Source organism: Lactuca saligna, chromosome 2 (assembly GCF_052625555.1).
Source record: "Lactuca saligna cultivar CGN05327 chromosome 2, ASM5262555v1, whole genome shotgun sequence".
NCBI lineage: Eukaryota > Viridiplantae > Streptophyta > Magnoliopsida > Asterales > Asteraceae > Lactuca > Lactuca saligna.
Genome location: NC_136418.1, coordinates 164,372,241 through 164,394,735, shown reverse-complemented (window position 1 = coordinate 164,394,735; position 22,495 = coordinate 164,372,241). Strand labels below are relative to the sequence as shown.

General features: G+C 31.8%; 1 protein-coding gene across 1 annotated transcript; it reads right to left on the bottom strand.

The window, feature by feature from the left end:
• Positions 1-8,431: 8,431 nt before the first annotated feature.
• LOC145032550 (cytochrome P450 77A2-like) lies at positions 8,432-10,163 on the bottom strand. Its single transcript, XM_078981398.1, has one exon. The coding sequence runs from the start codon at positions 10,095-10,097 to the stop codon at positions 8,568-8,570; it is 1,530 nt and encodes a 509-aa protein (XP_078837524.1). The 5' UTR covers positions 10,098-10,163; the 3' UTR covers positions 8,432-8,567.
• Between the last annotated feature and the right edge of the window lie 12,332 nt (positions 10,164-22,495).

Below are 22,495 nucleotides of genomic sequence, written 5' to 3'. Positions count from 1 at the left end.
AATTGGGATCACGGTAAGATCATCATCCTTATTTTCATGGATTTATGTGTATAGATTGGGGCCTTCACTTATAAATAGTATTTATAGTTTTTAGGATTATTATTACTATTGTTTACATGACTTACAAGTCTATGGGATTATTGTTACTATTGTTTTAGTATTTATAGTTTTAGGAGGTGTAAAATGATTAACAAGGTTGCATAAGCCTTTCTTATACTTGTTCTATTTTTGCTCCTTTATATATTCATTTGGATATTTAAAGCAAGGGAGGATCATCCAATAGCTATGTTTATGAAACAGAAATATGAATAATGAATGACTTCTTTGTTTATTTTTCTATCAATTTAGAATAATAATTTATTTGACCATTTTTTTACGATCATTTTTAAATAGTTGGAGTTACAGGCTTAAGTTTGAAATCTTTCAGAGAGAATTGGAGTTCTCGTAATCAAACAACAAACAATGCTGGAATACCTGATCCTCCTGGAGAAATACATTGGCATTTTAAGTAAGTTTTGGAAACAATGTCTTTTATTCTATTATTTGATACTTGATAATTATTATATTCCATTCAACATTCAAATTAAGTATTCATTTGGATAGAATGTAATGGGTAATTACATTACATGACCATGTTTTGTTAGTTGTAGGAATGAAATGAATTTTCATGTAATATATAAATATGAATATATAATTTTAACTTTATTATTTACATTATTTACAAAATTATAGAAGGTTTATTAAACCCAAAAGTGTTGATAAAAATAGCATTATTTTCGTTTTATAGAAAAATTAAAATAAGGCTAAGTTATAGATATAACATAGGAATTATATGTGATTCACATGTAAATCACAAGTGAATCACATATAAATTACATGTGATTCACATGTAAATCACAAGTGAATTACATGTGATTCACATATAAATTACATGTGATTCATATGTAAATCACAAGTGAATCACATATTAATTACATGTGATTCACATGTAATCACTTGTGATTTACAAGTGAATCATATGTAATTCATATATGAATTGTATGTGATTCACATCTGATTCACATATAATTCACATATGATTCACATATAAATCACATGCCATTCACATATAAATAACATGTAATTCACATATGAATCACATGTAATTCACAGGCGAATCACATATGAAATATAAATTACATGTGATTCACATATAAATCACATGTAATTCACACATGAATCACATGTAATTCACAAGTGAATCAAATATGAATTACATGTGATTCACATATAAATCGCATGTGATTCACATATAAATCACATGTAATTCACGTATAAATCACATGTAATTCATGAGTGAATCACATATAAATTACGTCTATATGCACATATGAATTTTGTGTGAGTGTTCTTTGTTTTTATTTTCTTGTGAATTTCACATTTGAATTTTAAAAGATACAATCAAATGTGAATATCACATTATATAATTGCATGTGAATATTACATGATATATATATGTATGCATTTTTGTGGGTATTCTTGCATTAATCATTTTTTTATTTTCTTGTAGATTTGAAAAAAAATTTGTGGAAAATTTTGAAGATGCAAAAAGTGATTAGTTGAAGAAAATATAAAAATCTTAATATGAAGATATAATAACACTGTGAATCTTTGTAGCTTTTTTTATTTTATATTTTATATTTTGAATTGAACAAAATACTTGTATTATTATATTTATAGATTGATTAATAAAAATAAGATTTTTTATGATTTACTTACAAATATTATAGTATAAGAAATATGCATATATGCATTTGAAAAAATATGCATATATGCACCGCACCTAAAACTTTGATTTTTTTGTTAAAAGAAATTAGTTTTTTTTTTTTTTTTTAAATATTCTAGTCTTTTTTGAATTTACTGATTTTTAAAATTTTACTTTTTCAAAAAATGCAGTTTTTTTTTTTGTAAAAACTACATTTTTTTTTTTTTTTGAATAACTTGTAGTTTTTTGTTTAAAAAAAATTGCAGCTTTTTGTTTTTGAAAAAATTGCAGTTTCTAAAAAAAAGTTTTTTTAAAAAATTACTCTTATTTAATTATTTTTAAAAATACATTTTTTCTGAAAAAACTATTAAAAAACCCCCCATTTTTTTAAAATCAAAAATTATTTGAAAAAAAATCTGAATTTGATTTATTATGTTAACAGTGTCCAATAACACAAAAAATAAACATTAAATGAGATCAGTAAGATTACGATAATGCCCTTAATGAATTAGTTTTGATATAACGTTCCACTTTTAGTTCTCGGGTTCTCGGGAAACTATGAGTTCTCAACCGATCTCATTCATATATATATATATATATATATATATATATATATATATATATATATATATATATATATATATATATATATATATATATATATATATATATATATATATGTAGACTAGTTTATAACATGTGGGAACCACAGTTATAAAATTAATTAAACTTTAATAGTTAAAATTTAAAATTATTAATAACTTATTTTAAATAAATTATTAATTAAGAGGTTTTTTTAGTTATATAAAATTATAATAATTGATTTAAATAAATTTGTAAAATTATATCACTTTATAATTTGTATTAATTTTATTTTAATTTTTATTCTAATGTTGTTAATTTAATGTAATTAGAATGAGAAATTTAAAATTTTAAATTTTAAATGGAGAATCAATATGTTAACAAATGGTATACATTAATTATAAAACATAATAAGGTGAAACATGATAAAAAAATTGCATTAATTATAAAGCTTAATATGGTGACACATATCAAAATGAGATTAAAAACTACTCTTTTATTAGAATATATATATATATATATATATATATATATATATATATTTTAGTCAGATGTGTTTTAGGATTTCTGTGTAATAAAAATTTTCAAGTCAACAGACATGTTGTGTACATGCTTTACCAGAACTAGACATAAAAATAAATAATCTCAATACATTAATGGGCAATTTAAGCCTTATTCATGATTTAAACAGATATGATGTAAACCATTTATGGGATAAATAAAATTTATTTGTGGGATTAAAATCTCGCTACCCAATTGAAAGCATCGATAAGATAGAGGTTAAAAAGTACTTTTTAATAAATGAAAGTTTTTTTTTTTTTTTTTTTTTTTTTTTTTTTTTTTTTGTCACGTGTTAATTTCTTGTTAGTTTTGATACTTATTATTTTGTGGTAGTTTTGAAATAAATATTATTCACTTGTCAATTTTTTATTTGTTTCAATTTTTAAAATTAAAGTTATATACTTATATATGTAAAGTATTAAATATCATATATATGATATTAAATTGTAATAGATACGTTTCTTCCTTCCTTATTTTAAAATTGTACATTAAAAAATATTTTATATTTACAGTTTAGTTTAATGTTTAATATTTTTTTAAATCAACACGTCCAATACACCAGTCTTACACCTAGTAACATAATATATTGTTCTATTGTTAGTTATTGCTACAAACGACATTTGAAGATCGTGATTTTTCTTTTTGATTTATTTGAATATTTTAATTGATTTTTCTCTATGATCTTTAATCTTGTATTTAATTGACGAATCTAATAACACAATATATTTTAATCATTGGAAAATTTTTATTAGTTTTGAGTTTTATATTGACAATTAAAATAAGCTTTATTCGATAATATATAAACTTTGTTTTTTTTTTTTTTAATAACAAGTAAAAATTGAATCTAAAATTACAATGGTAAACTTTTACTTGTTTTATATTGATTTTTTATTTGTATGTTCATTCTTTATTATTAATTAGTATATGTATTGCAAGTGATGGGCTTGATGCATTGAGTTTACATCCCCATGTGTATTTGAGATAGGAGCTTCAAACCTGGTAAAACACAATTTGTACATCTCTTGCAAATATGTCTCATGTGTGTGGAAATTTTTCTTGGAAATCTCGTTGGGGGCTAGGTATGTTCGTTTTGTGGAGCCCGAACTCAAGGTCTACTCTAGAATATTGGTTACATACTTCTGTTGAATCATTTGTAGCTTTCAAAAAAATAATATATTTATCTAAAACTTTTTATATTCAATCAATAGGTTGCATAATTTTTTTAAATATAGATAATGCTGAGATTTTCAACGGAACATTCAATACTTATTGAATATATGAAAAAATGCTTACAAATTTATGATTTTTTATTATTATCCATGTTATTTGAAAATATATCAATAGTTTTTATTTAAAATATGGAAGTACGTACTCGTTTAATTGTATTTATTTAATAAATTTACTATACACATGTTTAATATTTATACTTTTATATTTAATTTTTTTTATTCAACCTGCCTCATATACATGTCTTTCAACTAATTATAAAATATAAGAAATGTAAAAACAATTTCTCACAACACACATCGCTATGTAATGCCAAAATCGTACAACGTCAAGTTTTAGCATAAATAAGATGTACATCTATAATTGATTTGTCACAAAAGCGTAGGAATGTATAAAGTGATTGTGAGATTTACTAAAAATAAAATCTATCTTTTCTGCTTTAAAATATCCCAATTTCACATCTTCTAGTAGAAACATTCAATGCTAGCATGGTGGCAACCAAAGTTTTATGGTGTTTATTGCTTGTAGAAGAAACCTCCTTTTCTTGTTGAGCAATAACTAAGTTCATAAGTTGCAGATAATTACAACCAATGCCATCATAACATACAGAAAATTAACATGTGTCAATCGTCAATATTACATGTGTTCATTAAATATTAGCCAAGATCGGAAAGGAGATATTATGAGCAAAAGCTCTAACAGTCCTTGACCTCTACATAATATTACTAAGGCTCTATGCATCATTTGAGAATTTTTAGATGATATTCAAGTAAATTTTGTTTGGATGAAATATAAAGAGGATTATACTTGTTTCCGTAATAAAAGTTTTCTTGAATGTTTCCCTAACAAAATTAGGAACACCACCTAACGAACATATATTCTTAAACAGAAAAGTTCTACTCTCTTAGAGAGTTAACAGAACAATAACAAGGAAAATAAATGCATTTCTTGGTTTCTATTGAGAAGTTAAAGAAGAATATGGTGTTGTACTTATTGAATTCTTGTGTCAAAGTATTTATAGTGCCTACATTGTTAGTTAGGAAGTAAAGCACATGTTGGATTATTTATAGTTTAGACTTTATCAAAGTTGATGTATCTATATATAATCGAAAAGTTAAATGTTTTCTCTAAAATTCTTTAAAAATGGTAAATTGCATCAATTGAACAGGCCACAATAAACCTGTGTCATAACCCATAACGTGGGTTGTGACCATTCAATCGCATAATACTAACAATAATTTAGACGTTTCAGACTTTAAACTCTAGACCTATTGCATGAATAAAGGCCTGAAATCTAATTTGGATTTGGATGGTTGACTTAGCAAGAAAATATTATTTCCATCACAAATTTGAAGTTATCACATATGAGATAATCAACTCGTGTTTTCATATCTCATATTTGATATTGAGAATTGGAAGGAAAAAAAAATGATAAACATCTATTCATGATGAGTTAGAGCATTTTCAACCAATTCTTATTTTTCATTTTTTCTTCCATTTCTTCACTCATTCTTCTTCAACCTTATCCTATTTATTCCCCCATTTCAAGAGAAGTAAAAAGTATAACATTATTTAATGTTATATTATTCATTTCCCCCAAAATGGAAATGAATTTAAGTTTTCGGTTTTAGTCAATCTTTTTATATATTTATACAAAACTAGTTTATTTTTATCTACTAATTATAATTTAAATGTATATTTAACACTTATAATATTGTAATATATATTATATTGTATTAATTAATTATAAATATAAAGTTTATTTTTTGTTTATCAAATTCATATAAAAATTTAAATACATATTGAAATTTTAAAACACGATAACGTATTTTATAATAGATTATAATTAAGTGTTATAAATATAAGCATATTTATTTAATGGTATTGAAATGAAAAAAAATATAGATTATATATTTGTTAAAACCAAATTAATAGAAGGAGTATGGTGGACAATCTATATAAATCGAAAAAATGCAATATATATATATATATATATATATATATATATATATATATATATATATATATATATATATATTGGGGGGGGGGGGGGAGGGGGGGAGGTGAAGGGGTAAAAATAGGATAAAAAAATGAAGTATGGTTGGAGATGAAACACTATTTATTTTATTTTTTACTCTATTTTTTAAAAGAAAAAATAGAATTGGGTTGGAAATAATCCTAGAACGGATAAAATGTCAAAAAAATATATATAATTAAAATTAATACATAAAATGACAATATGACCATAAAATAGTAATGGCTGTTTATATTCGGGGTCAAATACGAAATAAATATTTGAAAAAACATCATAAATGGTCTCTGTGGTTACCCACAATCTGAAGTTTAGTCCCCGTGGTTTAAAAACCTTATAGATGGTCCCTGTGTTTTCAAAACTTTTGATGTTTGATCATTTTTGCTAACTCCGTTAAGTTTGTCCGTTAACTGAAGGGTATTTTTGTCATTTCACAACCACAGGGACCATTTATGATGTTTTCTTGTATTTTTTATAAAAAGAAAAAAATTAAACATAATTAAATATATAAAATGTCTCTCTCTTCTCTCTCTCTCTCTCTCTCTCTCTCTCTCTCTCTCTCTCTCTCTCTCTCTCGTTGACATCGATTCCTCCCCTCTTCTTCCTTGGTACCCCGGTAACCCTCGTCCCCCTTTGATAAGATTCTTGAACCACGTTTCATTCTTCCAAGATTCATTAATTCGTCATCAAATTTCTATCCTTTTTTCGGTGTTATCTGACCTGGGGTTTTTCTTGTTTTGCCTCGTTTTGTCGGTGTTATCCCAAAAACAAACCATAAAAATCCTAAAAAAATCAAATTGATGCCCTGTAAAGTGGGAAGAACAGCGATCATCATCATCTGGTCCATCTGAATCGATGTCACCATGATGCCAATGAATAAGAACGAAAGAAGATGGAGGAATCGATTGCACCTCTTTAATATGCCTCTCTCTGTAAACGAAATCGAAGCTGACACCCACATCCAATACCTTATATCCACTTCTCCTCTTTCGCCATGATGTCAACGATTTCCCCTATTATAGGCTTGATCTATAATTTCTTCGTGTTTGTTTCTATTGTCTGAGGGTTTTAGATCGGAGAATTTTCCAAATTCGATGAATGGTGGGTTTTCCGATCTAGTTGCAGGTTTGAGGCAACAGTCTCCTATGGTGATGGCGGTTTGAGTTGCATGTTTCAGAACAAGAAAAAAAGGAAGGAGAGGTGGAGTATATGGTGTTTTTGCGCTTCAGAACATATTAGATGAATGATGGGTTTTTCGATCTAGTGTTGGTGATTTGAAGGCATCATGGGGTTGGAGAGTTATAAAGATCTCCCTAGTTCTTGAGGTCAAAGAGAGAGAGAGAGAGAGAGAGAGAGAGAGAGAGAGAGAGAGAGAGAGAGAGAGAGAGAGAGAGAGAGAGAGAGAGAGAGAGAGAGAGAGACCTTTTATATATTTAATTATGTTTAATTTTTTCTTTTTTTAAAATATACAAGAAAACATCATAAATGGTCCCTGTGGTTGTGAAATGACCAAAATACCCTTCAGTTAACGGACAAACTTAACCCCGGTTAGCAAAAAGGACCAAACTTCAAAAGTTTTGAAAACACAGGGACCGTCTATGAGGTTTTTAAACCACGGGGACTAAACTTCAGATTTTGGGTAACCACATGGACCATGTTTTTTCTAAATATTTATTGTGAGATGTCCCGTGTTAAAGACATTTTTGTAAATTTTTCCTCATTTTTAAATTATTATATTTTCGAAAATCTCTCAACTTAACTCCCAATCTTTACACTTCGAAACTTTATTTTTCTTTCTGTTTATATACGAAATGAAATCAATATTTGCTGTGCAATAGTCCTCCATTTTAAGACATTTTCTTAAACTTTTCCCATTTATATATTAACTTATTCTTCTTCTTTAAAATTACTACATCTTACACTTTATTTTTCGTTGGGAAATTTTTTTTACCCCAAAAATTACTATTGATATACCCACAAGTCCACAACAAAAAGAACTCAAAAAATAATATATTAAATAAAAATTTATGATCTCTGCAATATATGAACAATTGAGTTGTATCTGACAGTGTAGAAAAAACAATTTTACCGTACAAATGAACTTCAACTAACCCCAAACACTTATATTTGTTCTGCAAATTCTCATAAAAACCAACATCATCAATGTATGTATTAAAGGCTCATATTAAACAAATTACATAAAAACCTATTCATAATATTAAAGAACTAAGTCATAAATAAAACATTATTACATCATACAAAAGTACAGTAGTACACTACAAAAATTTAATATCCAAAAATTCAAAATATAGATGTATATAATTCTACACTGTAAAAAACATTAAACAAATTATTAATAACAATACGGATATGGGTCCAGATACAAGATTTAGCGATTATTGTTTAATCCTTAATCCATATTCAAACTCTTGGTCTAATTGTAGCTCTAAGACTCTTCTTCATCACCACTGTGAACTCCAATTTCTCACTGAAATCGACCTTTGTGTCCTCCGGGAAGGACCTCCATTCGAATTCCTGAACCATCCGAGCTATCATCAGATTCACGTGCACCGTCGCCATGTTCAGCCCTGGGCAGATCCTCCGCCCCACCCCAAACGGCAACATCTTAACTCCGGTCACCCCTGTAATGTCTGCATCCTCGCCGCCGGTCAAGAACCTATCTGGGTCGAAATTTTTCGGGTTTTTCCACAGTTTCGGATCTTCTGCTACACCCGGTAGAAATATCTCAACATTTGTTCCGATCGGTATATCATACCCGGCTAATTTTGCAGGCTCGATAACCGAATGGGTTAGAGAAAAATAAGTGGGCGGATGTTTTCGTAATAACTCCTTTACGACGGCGTTTAGGTAGGGCATGTGCTCGACGTCTTTCTCGTCGACTCGTTTCTCGCCGACGGTGGCTTTGATCTCGTCGTAGAGCCTCGATTGTATGGTAGGGTTTTCGATAAACCTTGCGATGGCCCACTCGATCGCCGTTCCGGTGGTATCGGTGCCTCCGTTGAGGAATTCCGAGCACAAGGTGACAATCTCTGGATTCGTTGGAGGATGCTTCCGTCCCTCCACTGTTAAGTCGAACAAGGTATCCAGGTATGAGAACTCTGCCGCCGTTGGATCGGATCCTGGATTTTTCACCGCCGCTCGACGCTGCTCGATGAACGGCACTAACGTCGCAATTTGCTGCTCCCTGACTTCCATAGCTTTCTTCCGCTGCTTCGAGAAAAAAGGTCTCAGTAATGGTAGATAATCGTCGATTCTCGGATCCAGGGTGATCAAAACCGTCTTCATCATATCGTCCATTTTCTCGATCGTCTTCTCGTCCATCTCCACGCCAAAACACATCGCAAGAAGAATGCGAAACACCGCAAACCGTGCATTTCTCAGCACCCAAACTGCTCCGCCGTTCGCATCCGCCTCCATTTTCAACCGTTCAACAAGCTTATCCATGGCGGTATCCCTCACATGCCTAAACGTACGTAATTTAGCCGCACTAAGCGCGTTCTGGACCATGTTCCGCCGGAGTGACCGCCACACCGGACCGTACAACGCAGCGTTGACAGTAAATTTGTCACAGCTGAAAACCGTCCTGGTGGGATTTTCAGAGGGTCGGGTAGCGAATAATGCACCCTTTTCAATCAACGCCTCATGAACCAAATCTGCACTGGACAAGATAACCATGGTGCGGGACCCCATTTTAAGAGTGAAAATCGGACCGTATCTCGGCAGCAATTCTCTGACATACTGGAAGAAAGGCTTCCCGGAACCGGCCACCTGAAAAAGATTGCCGATGACCGGCCAACCAGGAGGGCCAGGAGGGAGAGTCAATCGCTTGGATTTAGAATTCCTTGTGAACAAAATCATAATCCCAGATACCAACAAAGCTATTGCAGCGAAGATTATATGATAATAAGGAGAGAGAACAGAAGCCTCCATATTGTTGACTGTGTTGCTGAGAGGAAAATGATAAATTTGGGAAATGATATGAGTAATGAGTATGAGAATGAGTGGGGATATATATAAAAGAGAAAAATGCATGAACTTACAGGTGGAGGTGTAATTAAGAGGATACATTCAAAATCTCCCAACTACATACCGATCAAGTGCCAACCTGGGAGTAGCCTAGTTCTCGAGTTTAAATTATCCACTAACTCGTTCAAAAAAAAAAAAGCCTAGTTCTCGAGTTTAAATTATCCACTAACTCGTTCAAAAAAAAAAAAAAAAAAAAATCAAGTTTTTGGGAAATTTGCTATTATATATCTAGCAGAATATATATATATATATATATATATATATATATATATATATATATATATATATATATATATATATATATATATATATATATATATATATATATATATAGAGAGAGAGAGAGAGAGAGAGAGTTTAAATTATCCACTAACTCGTTCAAAAAAAAAATCAAGTTTTTGGGTAAATTTGCTACTATATATCTAGCAGAATATATATATATATATATATATATATATATATATATATATATATATATATATATATATATATATATATATATATATATATATCTTTACTACTTATAAAAGAAATCTAACTATTTCTATAAATAGATTGAATATAATAATATTATTTTTTTAAGACGTCCAAACTATTAAGCTTGAAGTACAACCCATTTATAATATAATAATATTAAAACTTTAACCATATCCTTTATCCCTTAAAAATCTCGTATCAAATTAATAGAAGAATTCATTTGCAAATTGAACCCGTCAATCTCAGCACTTCACCCATTTGAAACGGTCAATGTCAACAATTTATAGAGGATCTCTTCTCTCACATTGGTAACACACAATCTCAGAATATCTATATTCGTAATCCCTTCAAAGTAAGAAATATACGCACACTCTCTCGAAGAACCCTAACCAGTAACCAAGATAGTATAACCACCACCACCACAGCCGCTCTGCCTCCTTTCGCCTTCAATCAACCACTATCACGACTACCGCCCTTCCTCTCACCCATGACATGAACTTTCTTTTGGAACATAACATTTTTCGTTAAAAAAATATCGTTGAAAGAAGCTATTTGTCCCCGCCGCTGTGAGCGGGTAACGGCTAGTATATATATATATATATATATATATATATATATATATATATATATATATATATATATATATATATATATATATATATATATATATATATATATGAGATTAGGTGTTAGACTCATATATTAAATGAGTTCATTTAAAAAATATCTAAATACAAAATTCTAAACATTTGAAAAATATGATATTATATGAAAAAAAAAATTGAATAATAAAAATTAAAATGTTTTTTTAATTTAAACAAATAAATTAGATAAATAAAGAAAATTAATGAATCTTTAATTTGGTAATTTTAAATTAGAAGGAAAGTTCATTAATGAAATTAATCATTAATATGCATATATTATTAAATATAAATACCAACAATTTAATAAAATGAAAAAACCATAAAATGATCTGTGGATTAAAAATTTATTAAAATAACCATAAAATTATATATGACAAAATAAATAAAAATATAACATGTCAAAAAGATCTTTATTTATTAGGGAGGATATATTAAGAATATTTTTAACTAGAATTTTTTTATAGTTTACTTGTATTTGTTTCTTATTTTAATAAGAGTTTTTAATGTCCTATTATTATTATTTGTTTTTTATTTAATGAGAACTTTTATATATAGTATATAAATTGTATTTTTTTTATTGGTCATTTAAAATCATTGAATCACATGTTAACTTATTGAGACAAAATTGAAAAAATGGTAGGGTCAAAATCTTTATAAAGTTATATATTTGATATTTTTTATTACTTTCATTGTGTTATATATTAGTCTTAAAAAAAGACTATTTATCCTTGTAATTTAATTTTTATATATTATTTAATATTTATTAAGAATTTAATAAATTTAAAATATAAATTAAAACTAACCTCCACCCCTACTTTCTTTTATCCCATGATGTCTCTTCCTTCCAAAATCATATATCGCCTACATGTTCTCCCCATAGCCTGCTACCGCCTACCGTCACTGGCTCACCTCAGAAGGCTCCACTGATTATGTCGTCGTTCCGATTACTTTCATCTCTTGCTTTTCTCTACTATCGACCCCTAATAGACACCTTCCACTCCCTTCCTAATCGAACACTAGAAACACATATCCACTGCCACCACCATAACCAATTGTAAAGTCGAAATGACACAACAATAAGAGGATCGACAGATGCTTCTGAAATTGATTCATCTCCTTCTTGTTGTTCTAAAATCCTTTGCGTGCAAAAATGGTTCTGGATTCAAGGGTTTATTAGGTTCCATATTCATAGGTATAGGTAAGTTCAGTATGTATGTGTGTTAATTTGCGGGTGTGTATGTGTGTGTGTTTAATTTTAAGTGTATGCGTGTTTATTTGCATGTGTGTATGTGTGTTTATTTCCATTTACAGTGGTGGAGAGTGGTGGTTGTCGCCGTAGAAGAAACCACAGGAGGAATGAAGGGGTAACAGTGAGGTCGAATATGGAGAAGAACGTGAATGTGTGGGGTTAAGGTGGGGTTGACTTTGATTTCAAGGTGACATAGGCATTTGGAGCTTCGTTTTCGATAACGAAGGTTGAAGCTAAGGCACCGAGTTGGTGGCTTCCGACGACAGTATGACAATAGTGGTCCAAAGTGGTGTAGGGGATTTTAAAGATATGGATTTAAAATAGGCGGGCATGGTGTCCTGGACGCGGGTTTGAGGGGTGGGGTTTATTTTATATTTTAAATTTATTAGATTCTTATAAAATATTAAAAATTATAAAAATTAACTTACAAGGGTAAAATGAGAAATCACACCATGTTTGCAATTTTGTCTTTTTATATATATAACATAATAATTTTTTTTTGGTATTTCTTTATATAAAATAAAGGCTATTTATATTTTGTTTGTTTGTAACAATTTAAATAAAATATATGTTTAAAAGCGATTAATTAAATGAATGAGTTTAGTAAAACATTTTTAGATAGATTAGTTAAATTTAATTTAAAAACTATTGGAAGAGATTAATCATCAGAAATATCATTTAGTTAGAGATTAAAATTATTAGAATGATGAGTTAATGATGTTTTAAGGTCGTAAGTTGTAACATAGTTTAATAATTTCCAAACATATAATATATGTAGTTGACGATATGAGATATTGATGAAAATTACCAAGGTTGTCAAGATCGTTTTTGGGTTTTCAAGATCATAATCATGATCGTAAGATCCCACAAGATAAAACATATTTTTAATTTATAATTTTAATAATAAAAAATATTTCAAACATTCAATTTTTCGCTTAAAAGTTATAAAAAATTTCAAAATACTAGTCATAAATTACAACACAAAATGATAAACGATAAATTGATAAAGGTAAAAGACATGAAATCGTAAAAAAATCATTTTCAAAAAAAGAAAAAAAAAATCAAGGGAAGGTAGGATCCCGATCCGATGATCTTACAATTATATTTGCGATTATCCCTCAAATACGATTCGACTCGTTTTTCATATCTAGGATCGTACGATCCTACGATAATATCGTGATTTTAACAACCATGAAAAATATCATTCATCTATAAATTAAAGAGTCAATTATAATTAAAAATTAGAGTTTAAGAGTAGTAAAGAAAATATAACTATATTTCTAAAAGAAAATCTTTCATTTTGCCCACAATTGTATGGTGTCTCCAATTTATTGTCGAAAATTATAGGTTTATTTTCATGTTGCCCACAATTATAAGGGCATGTTGTCATGCTTACTTTTACTTCAGTTGTTTTTATTTTCTTTTCCTACACTACACCGGTCAACACCCAAATTTTTGTGGGTCAAAGGTTTTGTACCAAAAAAGTGTTTTCTTTAATCTATTGTGAAATAAACAATTAATCACCAACAAAATAATAGATTTTTATCATGGATTTCAATTTTGATTAAGACTCTTATCATATAAAAAAAATCCACATAAAATAATTTACAAAATATATACGCATTGATATATCATTTATGATTTAAGTCTACAAAGTTTAATTTACTTTAAATAAACTGCATATTACTTTATATATAATTTATCATTTATTTGTTATTATCTATTGAACTTTAAAAAATTAAATAGAGTGTTAGGTAATCATCACATTCAAAATGTTCATATTTTATTTTATAATTATTTTGAAAACGGAGAACAAATTAAACAAACCCACAACAATGGGATGCGGGCGGAAAGAGTACAAAGGAAAAATAGAGCAAAATAAAGAAATTACAAAAAAAGAAACAGGCCTAGATTACAAACTCTCCCATCAATGTTTATGTTTATGTAAGAACCTCTATGTTTACACCAAATAAAGGTTACCGATTTTACCCTTTCCGCAGTCTTTGCCGGAACAGATGGAGTATTGTTGAACACCCTATTGTTTCTATCATGCACCATAATACTTCATATAAAATTGTATTAAGCATGCTTCTTTTCTTTTTGTTTTTGGACCAAATAAACAGTAAGATATCCCTAACATATTTGAAGCCGTAACACCTGATTTCACACCACTTGAGGATCTCATCCATCACAGCTTTCGCCAAAGAACAAGATATTAGCAGATGATCACTTGTTTCTTCCTCATGATTACATGATCCACAGATGACTGAAGGGATAGTAATCCCCTTATTATGTAGTGTTACCGCCAAGGGAATTCTACCTTGCTTCGCTCTCCACAGAAAACATAGTATCTTAGTATCTTACAACAAAGTTTTTATCCAATACGAATTCTAATACCCAGTAGTTACTTTCCTCATTCCATGATATAATCTCTTTTGGGTCGATATTAACCTGCTTTATTGTGTTCCGTATTTTTGATATATTTTTCCATACACCAATTATGGAGTTGTTAGCGAATCTAGACCATTGAATGCCCTCCAAGTTGTGAATGCTACTGATAACTTTTGCCCAAAGGGTGCTTCCATCTTATTTTAAACGCCACAACCATTTCGCTAGGAGGGAGATATTAAGAGCTTTTATCGAGCCTAATCCAACACCTCCTGCTGTTTTTGGAGCAAACAACTTGTCCCACCCCACCCAACATATGCTTCTTTTGTTGTACTCCTTACTCCATATAAAGTTCCTTCTTATTTTTTTCGAGGGTATCTATTACACCATTCGGGGACCACAAACATATACATAAAGTACATATGAAGGTTCCATATAACCGCTTTTTCAAGGGTAACTCTCCCGCCAAAGCTGAGCGATTTTGCTTTACAAGAAGATAGCTTGGAATGGAACTTTTCAATTGTCGGTCTCCAAGCTTTTTTCAAGTTCATATTTTCTCCCACTGGAATACCAGGGTATGTAAACGGGAGGGATGATGGTTCACACCCAAGGGGTACTGACCAGTTTGATACCTCCGAGGAAGAAGCACCAACTCTGAATACCTTAGATTTATGAAAATTCACCTTAAACCCTGACGAGATATGAAAACATCTCAAGATTCTAGCTAGATTGGCAATGTTGCGCCTAGACCATTCACTAATAAATTATACATCATCTGCGTAAAATAAATGAGAAAGACAAATATTAGAGTTAGGGAATTTAATCCCTTCAAAAACCCCTTTTTCAACAGCCGTTTTCATTGCCAAGTTTAAACCCTCCATAGCAATAATAAAAAAGAAAGGGGAAAGTGGGTCGCCTTGTCTAACTCCTTTCGACATGGGCAACTCATTTGTTGGGCTCCCGTTAATTATCACTGAAGCTCTCCTGGATTCCAAACATCCCCGAATCCATTGCATCCATTTAACCCCAAATTGCATTTGTTCCATTATTGAGTCAAGGAAAGCCCAGTTCACAGATTCAAAGGCCTTATTAAAATCTGCCTTAAATAGAAGCATCTTTCTACTTCTCACCTTTGCCCATGAGCAAATTTCATTAACAATCATTGGGCCTTCTAAAATGTTCCTGCCCTCAACATAAGCAGATTGGACCTCCCGTATTACATTCCCAATGACCTATTTAAGCCTGATTGCAAGCAGCTTGGTGATGATTTTGTACAAAGCTCCAATTATATCACACCCCTAAACCAAGGACGGCGGAAATGTTCAGGGGTGGCGGACTTCATGTATAGTATCATAACAACAAGTACAATAGTGATCAAATCAATACAACCAATCATAAATATAGTTGGAAAAGAATTACATGGTTTCAAGTGTTACATATTTCAAAGTGATTGAATACAACATGATGTAAAAATAGTTGTTCAACGCCGTAGCGTTCCATCCTCAAAAGCTTGTGGTTACCTGGTTTCGTTGAATTCCTAAGAATACAAGTAGTTTTAAAAAAAATGTCAACAATTAAGTTGGTGAGTTCATATGCTTTTTGAATGAAATGTTGAAATCCTTTATTTTAAAAGTAGTGTTGGTTCCAGGAAAATCCAATGTTTTCCTTCTAAAATGTATTGTAATCTAAAATGTCAAGACTAGTAGTGTGCTAGTACTTTTCCATTTAAAACTATGAATCATGCAAGTTTAAATCGACATAACTTACAAAAGTGATGCGTAGTCCTTAATTTCAATACCGAAAGTGTATAAGTAATATCCATACTTATTGATACAAAAAGTGATGTTAAATCGGCATAAAACACTTTTTAGTTTGAGAAAATCCCCGTAAACTTTATGTGTTGTTAACACCCTATGTGAGTCGCTATAACCATACTATGACTAATGAACCTGCCACGACGTTTCTTAGGCGTCGAAAAAGTTAAATGATATTTGTCACCCCAAACCTACCGATCTAGCTGTTGCATGCAACTAACGTGTGGGTTTGTCAAACCCAATATAGATCTATACATAACTATCACGTTCTCCCTACAAGAGACTATGGTTATAACTACCAGGAATTTTAACCTGTACTCTAGGAGTACTGCGAAAAATGTCTCACAATTTACGTTAACAAGTTTACGTGTAGTGTGCGTGAGTGTAAAACCTTTTTCTGTGGGAATATAACCTTCCGAAATGTGTTTGTTGTGTTACTAGAAACATAAACTATACCTATTATAGCTTATCAAAACATTTTGTAATGGTGTAAATCCTCTTTGTATATGATGTAAAACTTTATAATGAGGTAATAGACATGTAACACAACCAACATGTATTTATATATGCATATACACACCTTGCTGAGAGACTTACAAGGTGTAAATGAGTTATTAACAATTTGCTAGTTTTATCACTTCCGTTCCTGTTCTTGGAATAATTATAGAAAAATCATACGGAGTCGAAAACTAAATTCGTAAACTCTGGGAGTTTAGAAAATGTGTCTAGTTTGCTCATAAATTTTATTATGATTTTTAGAGGTCTCTAACTGGTGTGAAAACGTTCATATTCACAAACTGGTCCGAATTCGTAGTTACATGGATAGACAGTTTTGTAAAAATCATCAAAAATTGTAGAAAAATCGTGTGAATATGTGCACGTAGTTATATTAAAGGTATAAACCTGATCTATTTGCATCCAATACAGTTTCAAATACTAAAAATTTTAAGGTGTTCAAAATAGTCCGTGAATGAACATTAACTTTTCTGTTGAAAGCTGATGTTTGAGTTTAGTTGTTTTCTTGGTGTTTTAACTTGTATTACCCCCCCCCCCCCCTTCTTAAAACTTAAGAAAAACATGAAAAGATAGGGGTATGAACTCACCTTGACTGATTTCAGGAGATGGATGATGAAGAAAAGAAGTTTCCAAGTCAAGAACACTTGGGAGATGCTTGAAGATTTGAAGGTTCTATGAACAAATATGATGATGTTTGTGTAAGAAATCCATAATTTGGATGAAGGATAGTAGAATATTCATGTGTAGGAGAAAGATACTTACCAAATGTGGAGGAAAAACCCAATATCAACCTTTGAATCTCGAATTTTAAAGAGAGATAGTGAGAGAGCAATGGGTCTTGCTTTTTGGTGGAGAATGAATGAAATAGGAGGAGAGATAGGACTTCCAACTTTTTGTTCTAGAGTATGGCTGGATAAATGAGTGTAAAAAGGACAATGATTAACCGAATAGTGATGAGTAGTGGCTGGGTATAGCCATGGAGTGGGTGTGGGAGGTTGCTTGTGTTACACACTAAGGTAAAGTCAACACTCCACCTCAAATATCTCACCCACAAGATTTTATTCCTAGATAAAGATTTCCCTAAAATGTGTTTAAATTATGAATATTTAGGGTCTTATATGTTAAAATATGATTTTTGGTGAAAATTTCACATCAAAAATGTCAAAAACGGGCTTAGGAGGCGAAAGTAGTCGAAAACCGGACAATATGGACCAAACCTGCGAGGTTCGGTTCTTGGAAGTGCTGAGAACCGAAGGTGCGAAGAGGGAACTGAAGGTGCGAGAGGGGGAAACGAAAGCGAGGCTCGGTCTTGGCTGTTGTCTGCGAGGTTCGGTTCTGACAAGTTCGGCTCCTAAGAGGGTTCGACTCTAAGAGGCTGTTTTTCGTGATTTCTTCCCGTTTTGAGTGATTTTTGACCAAGTTAAGGGTCGGGATGCACCGAGTGTTATAAAAAAGTTTGAGAGAGATTTTGAGAGAGATTTGGGGGAGATTTCGCATACTTGGAGAGATTTCACATGCTTAGAGAGATTTGGGAGAGATTTCACATGCTTAGGGAGATTTGGGAGAGATTTCACATACTTGAAGAGATCTGGGAGAGATTTCACATTCTTTGAGAGATTTCACATGCTTAGAGAGATTTGGGAGAGACTTCAGATAGAGAGAGTTTTATAAAGAGAGATTGAGAGAGACTGTCTTTACGACCTTTGTGAGTGTTTAACTTCGTAAGGCAAGGTTTGTAAACCCCGTTAAGCCATGTTTAAGAGTCTTACGCACCCCCGAAGGGTATGCCCTAGTGTTCTATCGTTTTGTTTCCCCACTTACCCCGTTTAGGGTTTAGGAAATTTCGATCATACGAACTTTCTAAGTGATAATTTCTTATCAAAATAGCGAGTTGTGTCGTAGCTAACATATTGTAAACCCTCATAAACAAGGGTTAACGGAGTTGATTGGTTTTACTTGTTGCCTTTATTTGACTTTGACTTGACCAGAAATTAATGGTTGTCACAAATTAGACTTATCGACTTGAAGTCTCCAAAGTCAATTTAATCTTTAGATTTCGCTGCAAGTGAAATAAATGAAGATTTTCAACCCTTCAAAGTGTTTCACAAACTCCAAGATGTCATCTTTTAACAATTCCCATTTTTGAAAAAAATTGAATGTAAAATCGTCAGGCCCGGGAGACTTGTCCCCACCACACGACCATATTGCATTATTTATTTATGTGAGTGTAATCTTCGCTTCAAGGAATCTAGCATCGCCTTTTAATAGCTTTCTGAATCCAAAATTATGGAATTGGGCCGATTAGGCTAAGCTTCATAAAACTTATTCTCAAAGAACTTGACTGCATCTTGCTTTATTTCAGTTGGGTCCATTGTCCACCTACCGTTAGCCTTAATTCCATGAATATGATTTTTCTGGTTCCTATTGTTCACATATCCATGAAAGAATCATGAATTCTCATCACATTCCACCTCCCATTTTAGTCTAGCTCTTTACTTTAAGTTTAATGTTGTGGTTCTAGCAAGTCCACCTAACTTATCACCACCGAATGCTCTTTCTTCTAACTCCGTTGTTGTTAAGCGTCTCAATTCTGCACCAATTCAAGTTCAACCATTCTCTTTTTTAGTTCTTCCGTTTCTTTGTTTTCCTCCTTCATTGCATTAGATTTCCAACATCTTATGGCTTTTTTTAACTGCTTGAGTATGTTAAGGAACATTATATCGGGGTTTCCATAACCCACAAATTCAACACAAGCTTTCCTGACAGTCTCGTCAAATCCTTCTTTCAGAATCCATGAATTAAATAATTTGAAATTAGGTGGGCCAAAATCATCACAACAAGCTCTTAAATGGTCAAATAAGTCTCTCTCCATCGCAAAACAAGAAGCAAGTGGAAAAGCTTATAAAAAATCATTGCAAATTGATCTAGCTTACTTAGTTTTTCCCCCTGGGTATTGAAATACATGAATTTTTGACTGCCCATCCTCAGATCAGTGAACTCGCCATTACGAATGAGTTCGTTGAAGTCATTCGCACTTCGGGGGAAAAATATCAAGTTGATTCTTTCATTAGGTTTGCGAACCACGTTAAAATCTCCCATTATGATCCAAGTTGCGGATTTGGATTGTTTTAGTGCTAATAAATCTCCCCATACTTTAGCTTTTTCAGTGTCCTATTTAGGTCCATATGCGTTGATAATACCAGTTAGACCATTAATACCAATGAAATTCCCTAATGTCACGATGAAATATCTAGACTTGATAGATTTCGTCACTGAATTCATTTTAATATCCCATACAGAAACGATACCACCAGATCTTCCAGTTGTAAACACTTGCTCAAAGCCAAAGTCTGAATCTCCCCAACAGTTCTCGGCATTGAGAGGAAGTGAGGATTCTCCCAATTTTGATTCTTGAATACCCACCATGCATAATCTGTTCTCATAACGTGATCTCCGGACCCAATCGATTTTATGCTTCTCTCCGATGCCTCTAGTATTATGAGACATTATGTTCATCTTGGATCGTGGTTCTCACCTTCATCACTAAATAACTCTTTGAGCACTGTATTTTCCTCATCCACATCAAAGTCCGACATCTTTCTAATTACAACTGTGTTTCTGACCTCCATCGAAGGGGATGGGGAATCAATATCAGAATCTGGGAGAGGAACTTGAGTAGGAATTGGTTATTGGTTAAGGTTAAATTTTGATTAGGGGAGGATGAAATTGGGACTTCAACTGGGTATCTTGCAAGCCTTCTTCGTTTGTCATGGGCTCCTCCAAACAAGGCATCCATCTGATTTTCATTAAGGCTCGTATGATTTGGAAATGGCCCAAAGCAACCAGATACTGCTAGATTATGTAAGAGTCCATTAGTTACTCCTAGTGGCCCCATATTGTTTTTTTTCCACATTGAAATTCGGGGGATTATTCAATGTTTCATCATTCTCCTCATTATTGTTGTTTTCATAATTATTTTGTCCTTCAGTTTCCACCTGTTCATTCTCATTCATGAATACACCTATGCCTGCCTCTTGGGCTTCCTCAAACGTTTCATTTCTTTCTTCTAAGTCATCTTCATGCATTTCCACATTCATCGGTGATGACGTCACCTCCGGTGATCAGATCTTATCATACGAGTTTTCATTATTCATGACAGAACCATTAACTGCATCAACTTCTGGAATTATGAATTCCCCATCCTCCAACTCTTCATCATTATTGTTATCCAATAGGACCGTATCAGAAATATAATCCTTACTATCATCTTCCTCTTCATTATCATCCTCCTCATCAGAAGTGGAATCCTCAGCTGAATATTTGAATGGAACCCAATCTGTATCGACTTCATCAATTCTGATTTTAGTGATTTTCCCATTAACTTCAACGTGAAGGTCTTTGGATACAGTTGATAAGGATTCAATCACTTTACCGAAGGACAAATTTACCATTGATTGGTCCACCTCTCACGGAGCAATTACTTTACCAACAGATTCAGCAATCGTCATGAAATTCTCCTCGGACCACAGTTCCAGAGGGAGGCCCGAAACTTTTATCCATGTTATTCTATCAGCATTGATTGTCGCTATGTCACCACTATCAACTCTGCTAAACCATTCCGTCCATCCTTTCAAAAAGGCATCAATGCTTTCGTCATTCATGAACTTGACCCCAATTTTCAACCCTCTAAGGTATTTTACGTCACAGTCGAAGCCATCACAATTTTTAAAAGAGTATTGGGCCTTCTCTCAGTGATCAAAAGCATGCAGTTCATCAATATGGGTATGTTTACATTTGACCCAACCACAAAGTGGGGAGGCATCAGATAGTTTAATAGGGACAAATTTCATCTTAGGAGGAAGTGTTGGAATACCAGAAGGCTTACTACTACCAGCCACAACTTCAGCAAATGATTTGTTGTCCCTGGTCATGAATGTTTTCACCTTAGGGAATTGATTATGGTTCCTACTTAAGTTTCCTTTCGAACCTTGCAATGCTTACATCTTGCATTCTGGTGCCAATCTTTATTCCTTGTAGGGCTCTTTCCAATTCAATTTCGTCATCCACTCTTTTGAATCTTACAAAAGAGAAAGTTTTTCGGTTCACATCCTTCTTTAATGCCATGTATACATCCACCACTTCACCATGTTTAGAAAACACATTTTTCAGGGTTTCCATATTTACTTCCGGTGGAAGATTTGATACGAACATCGA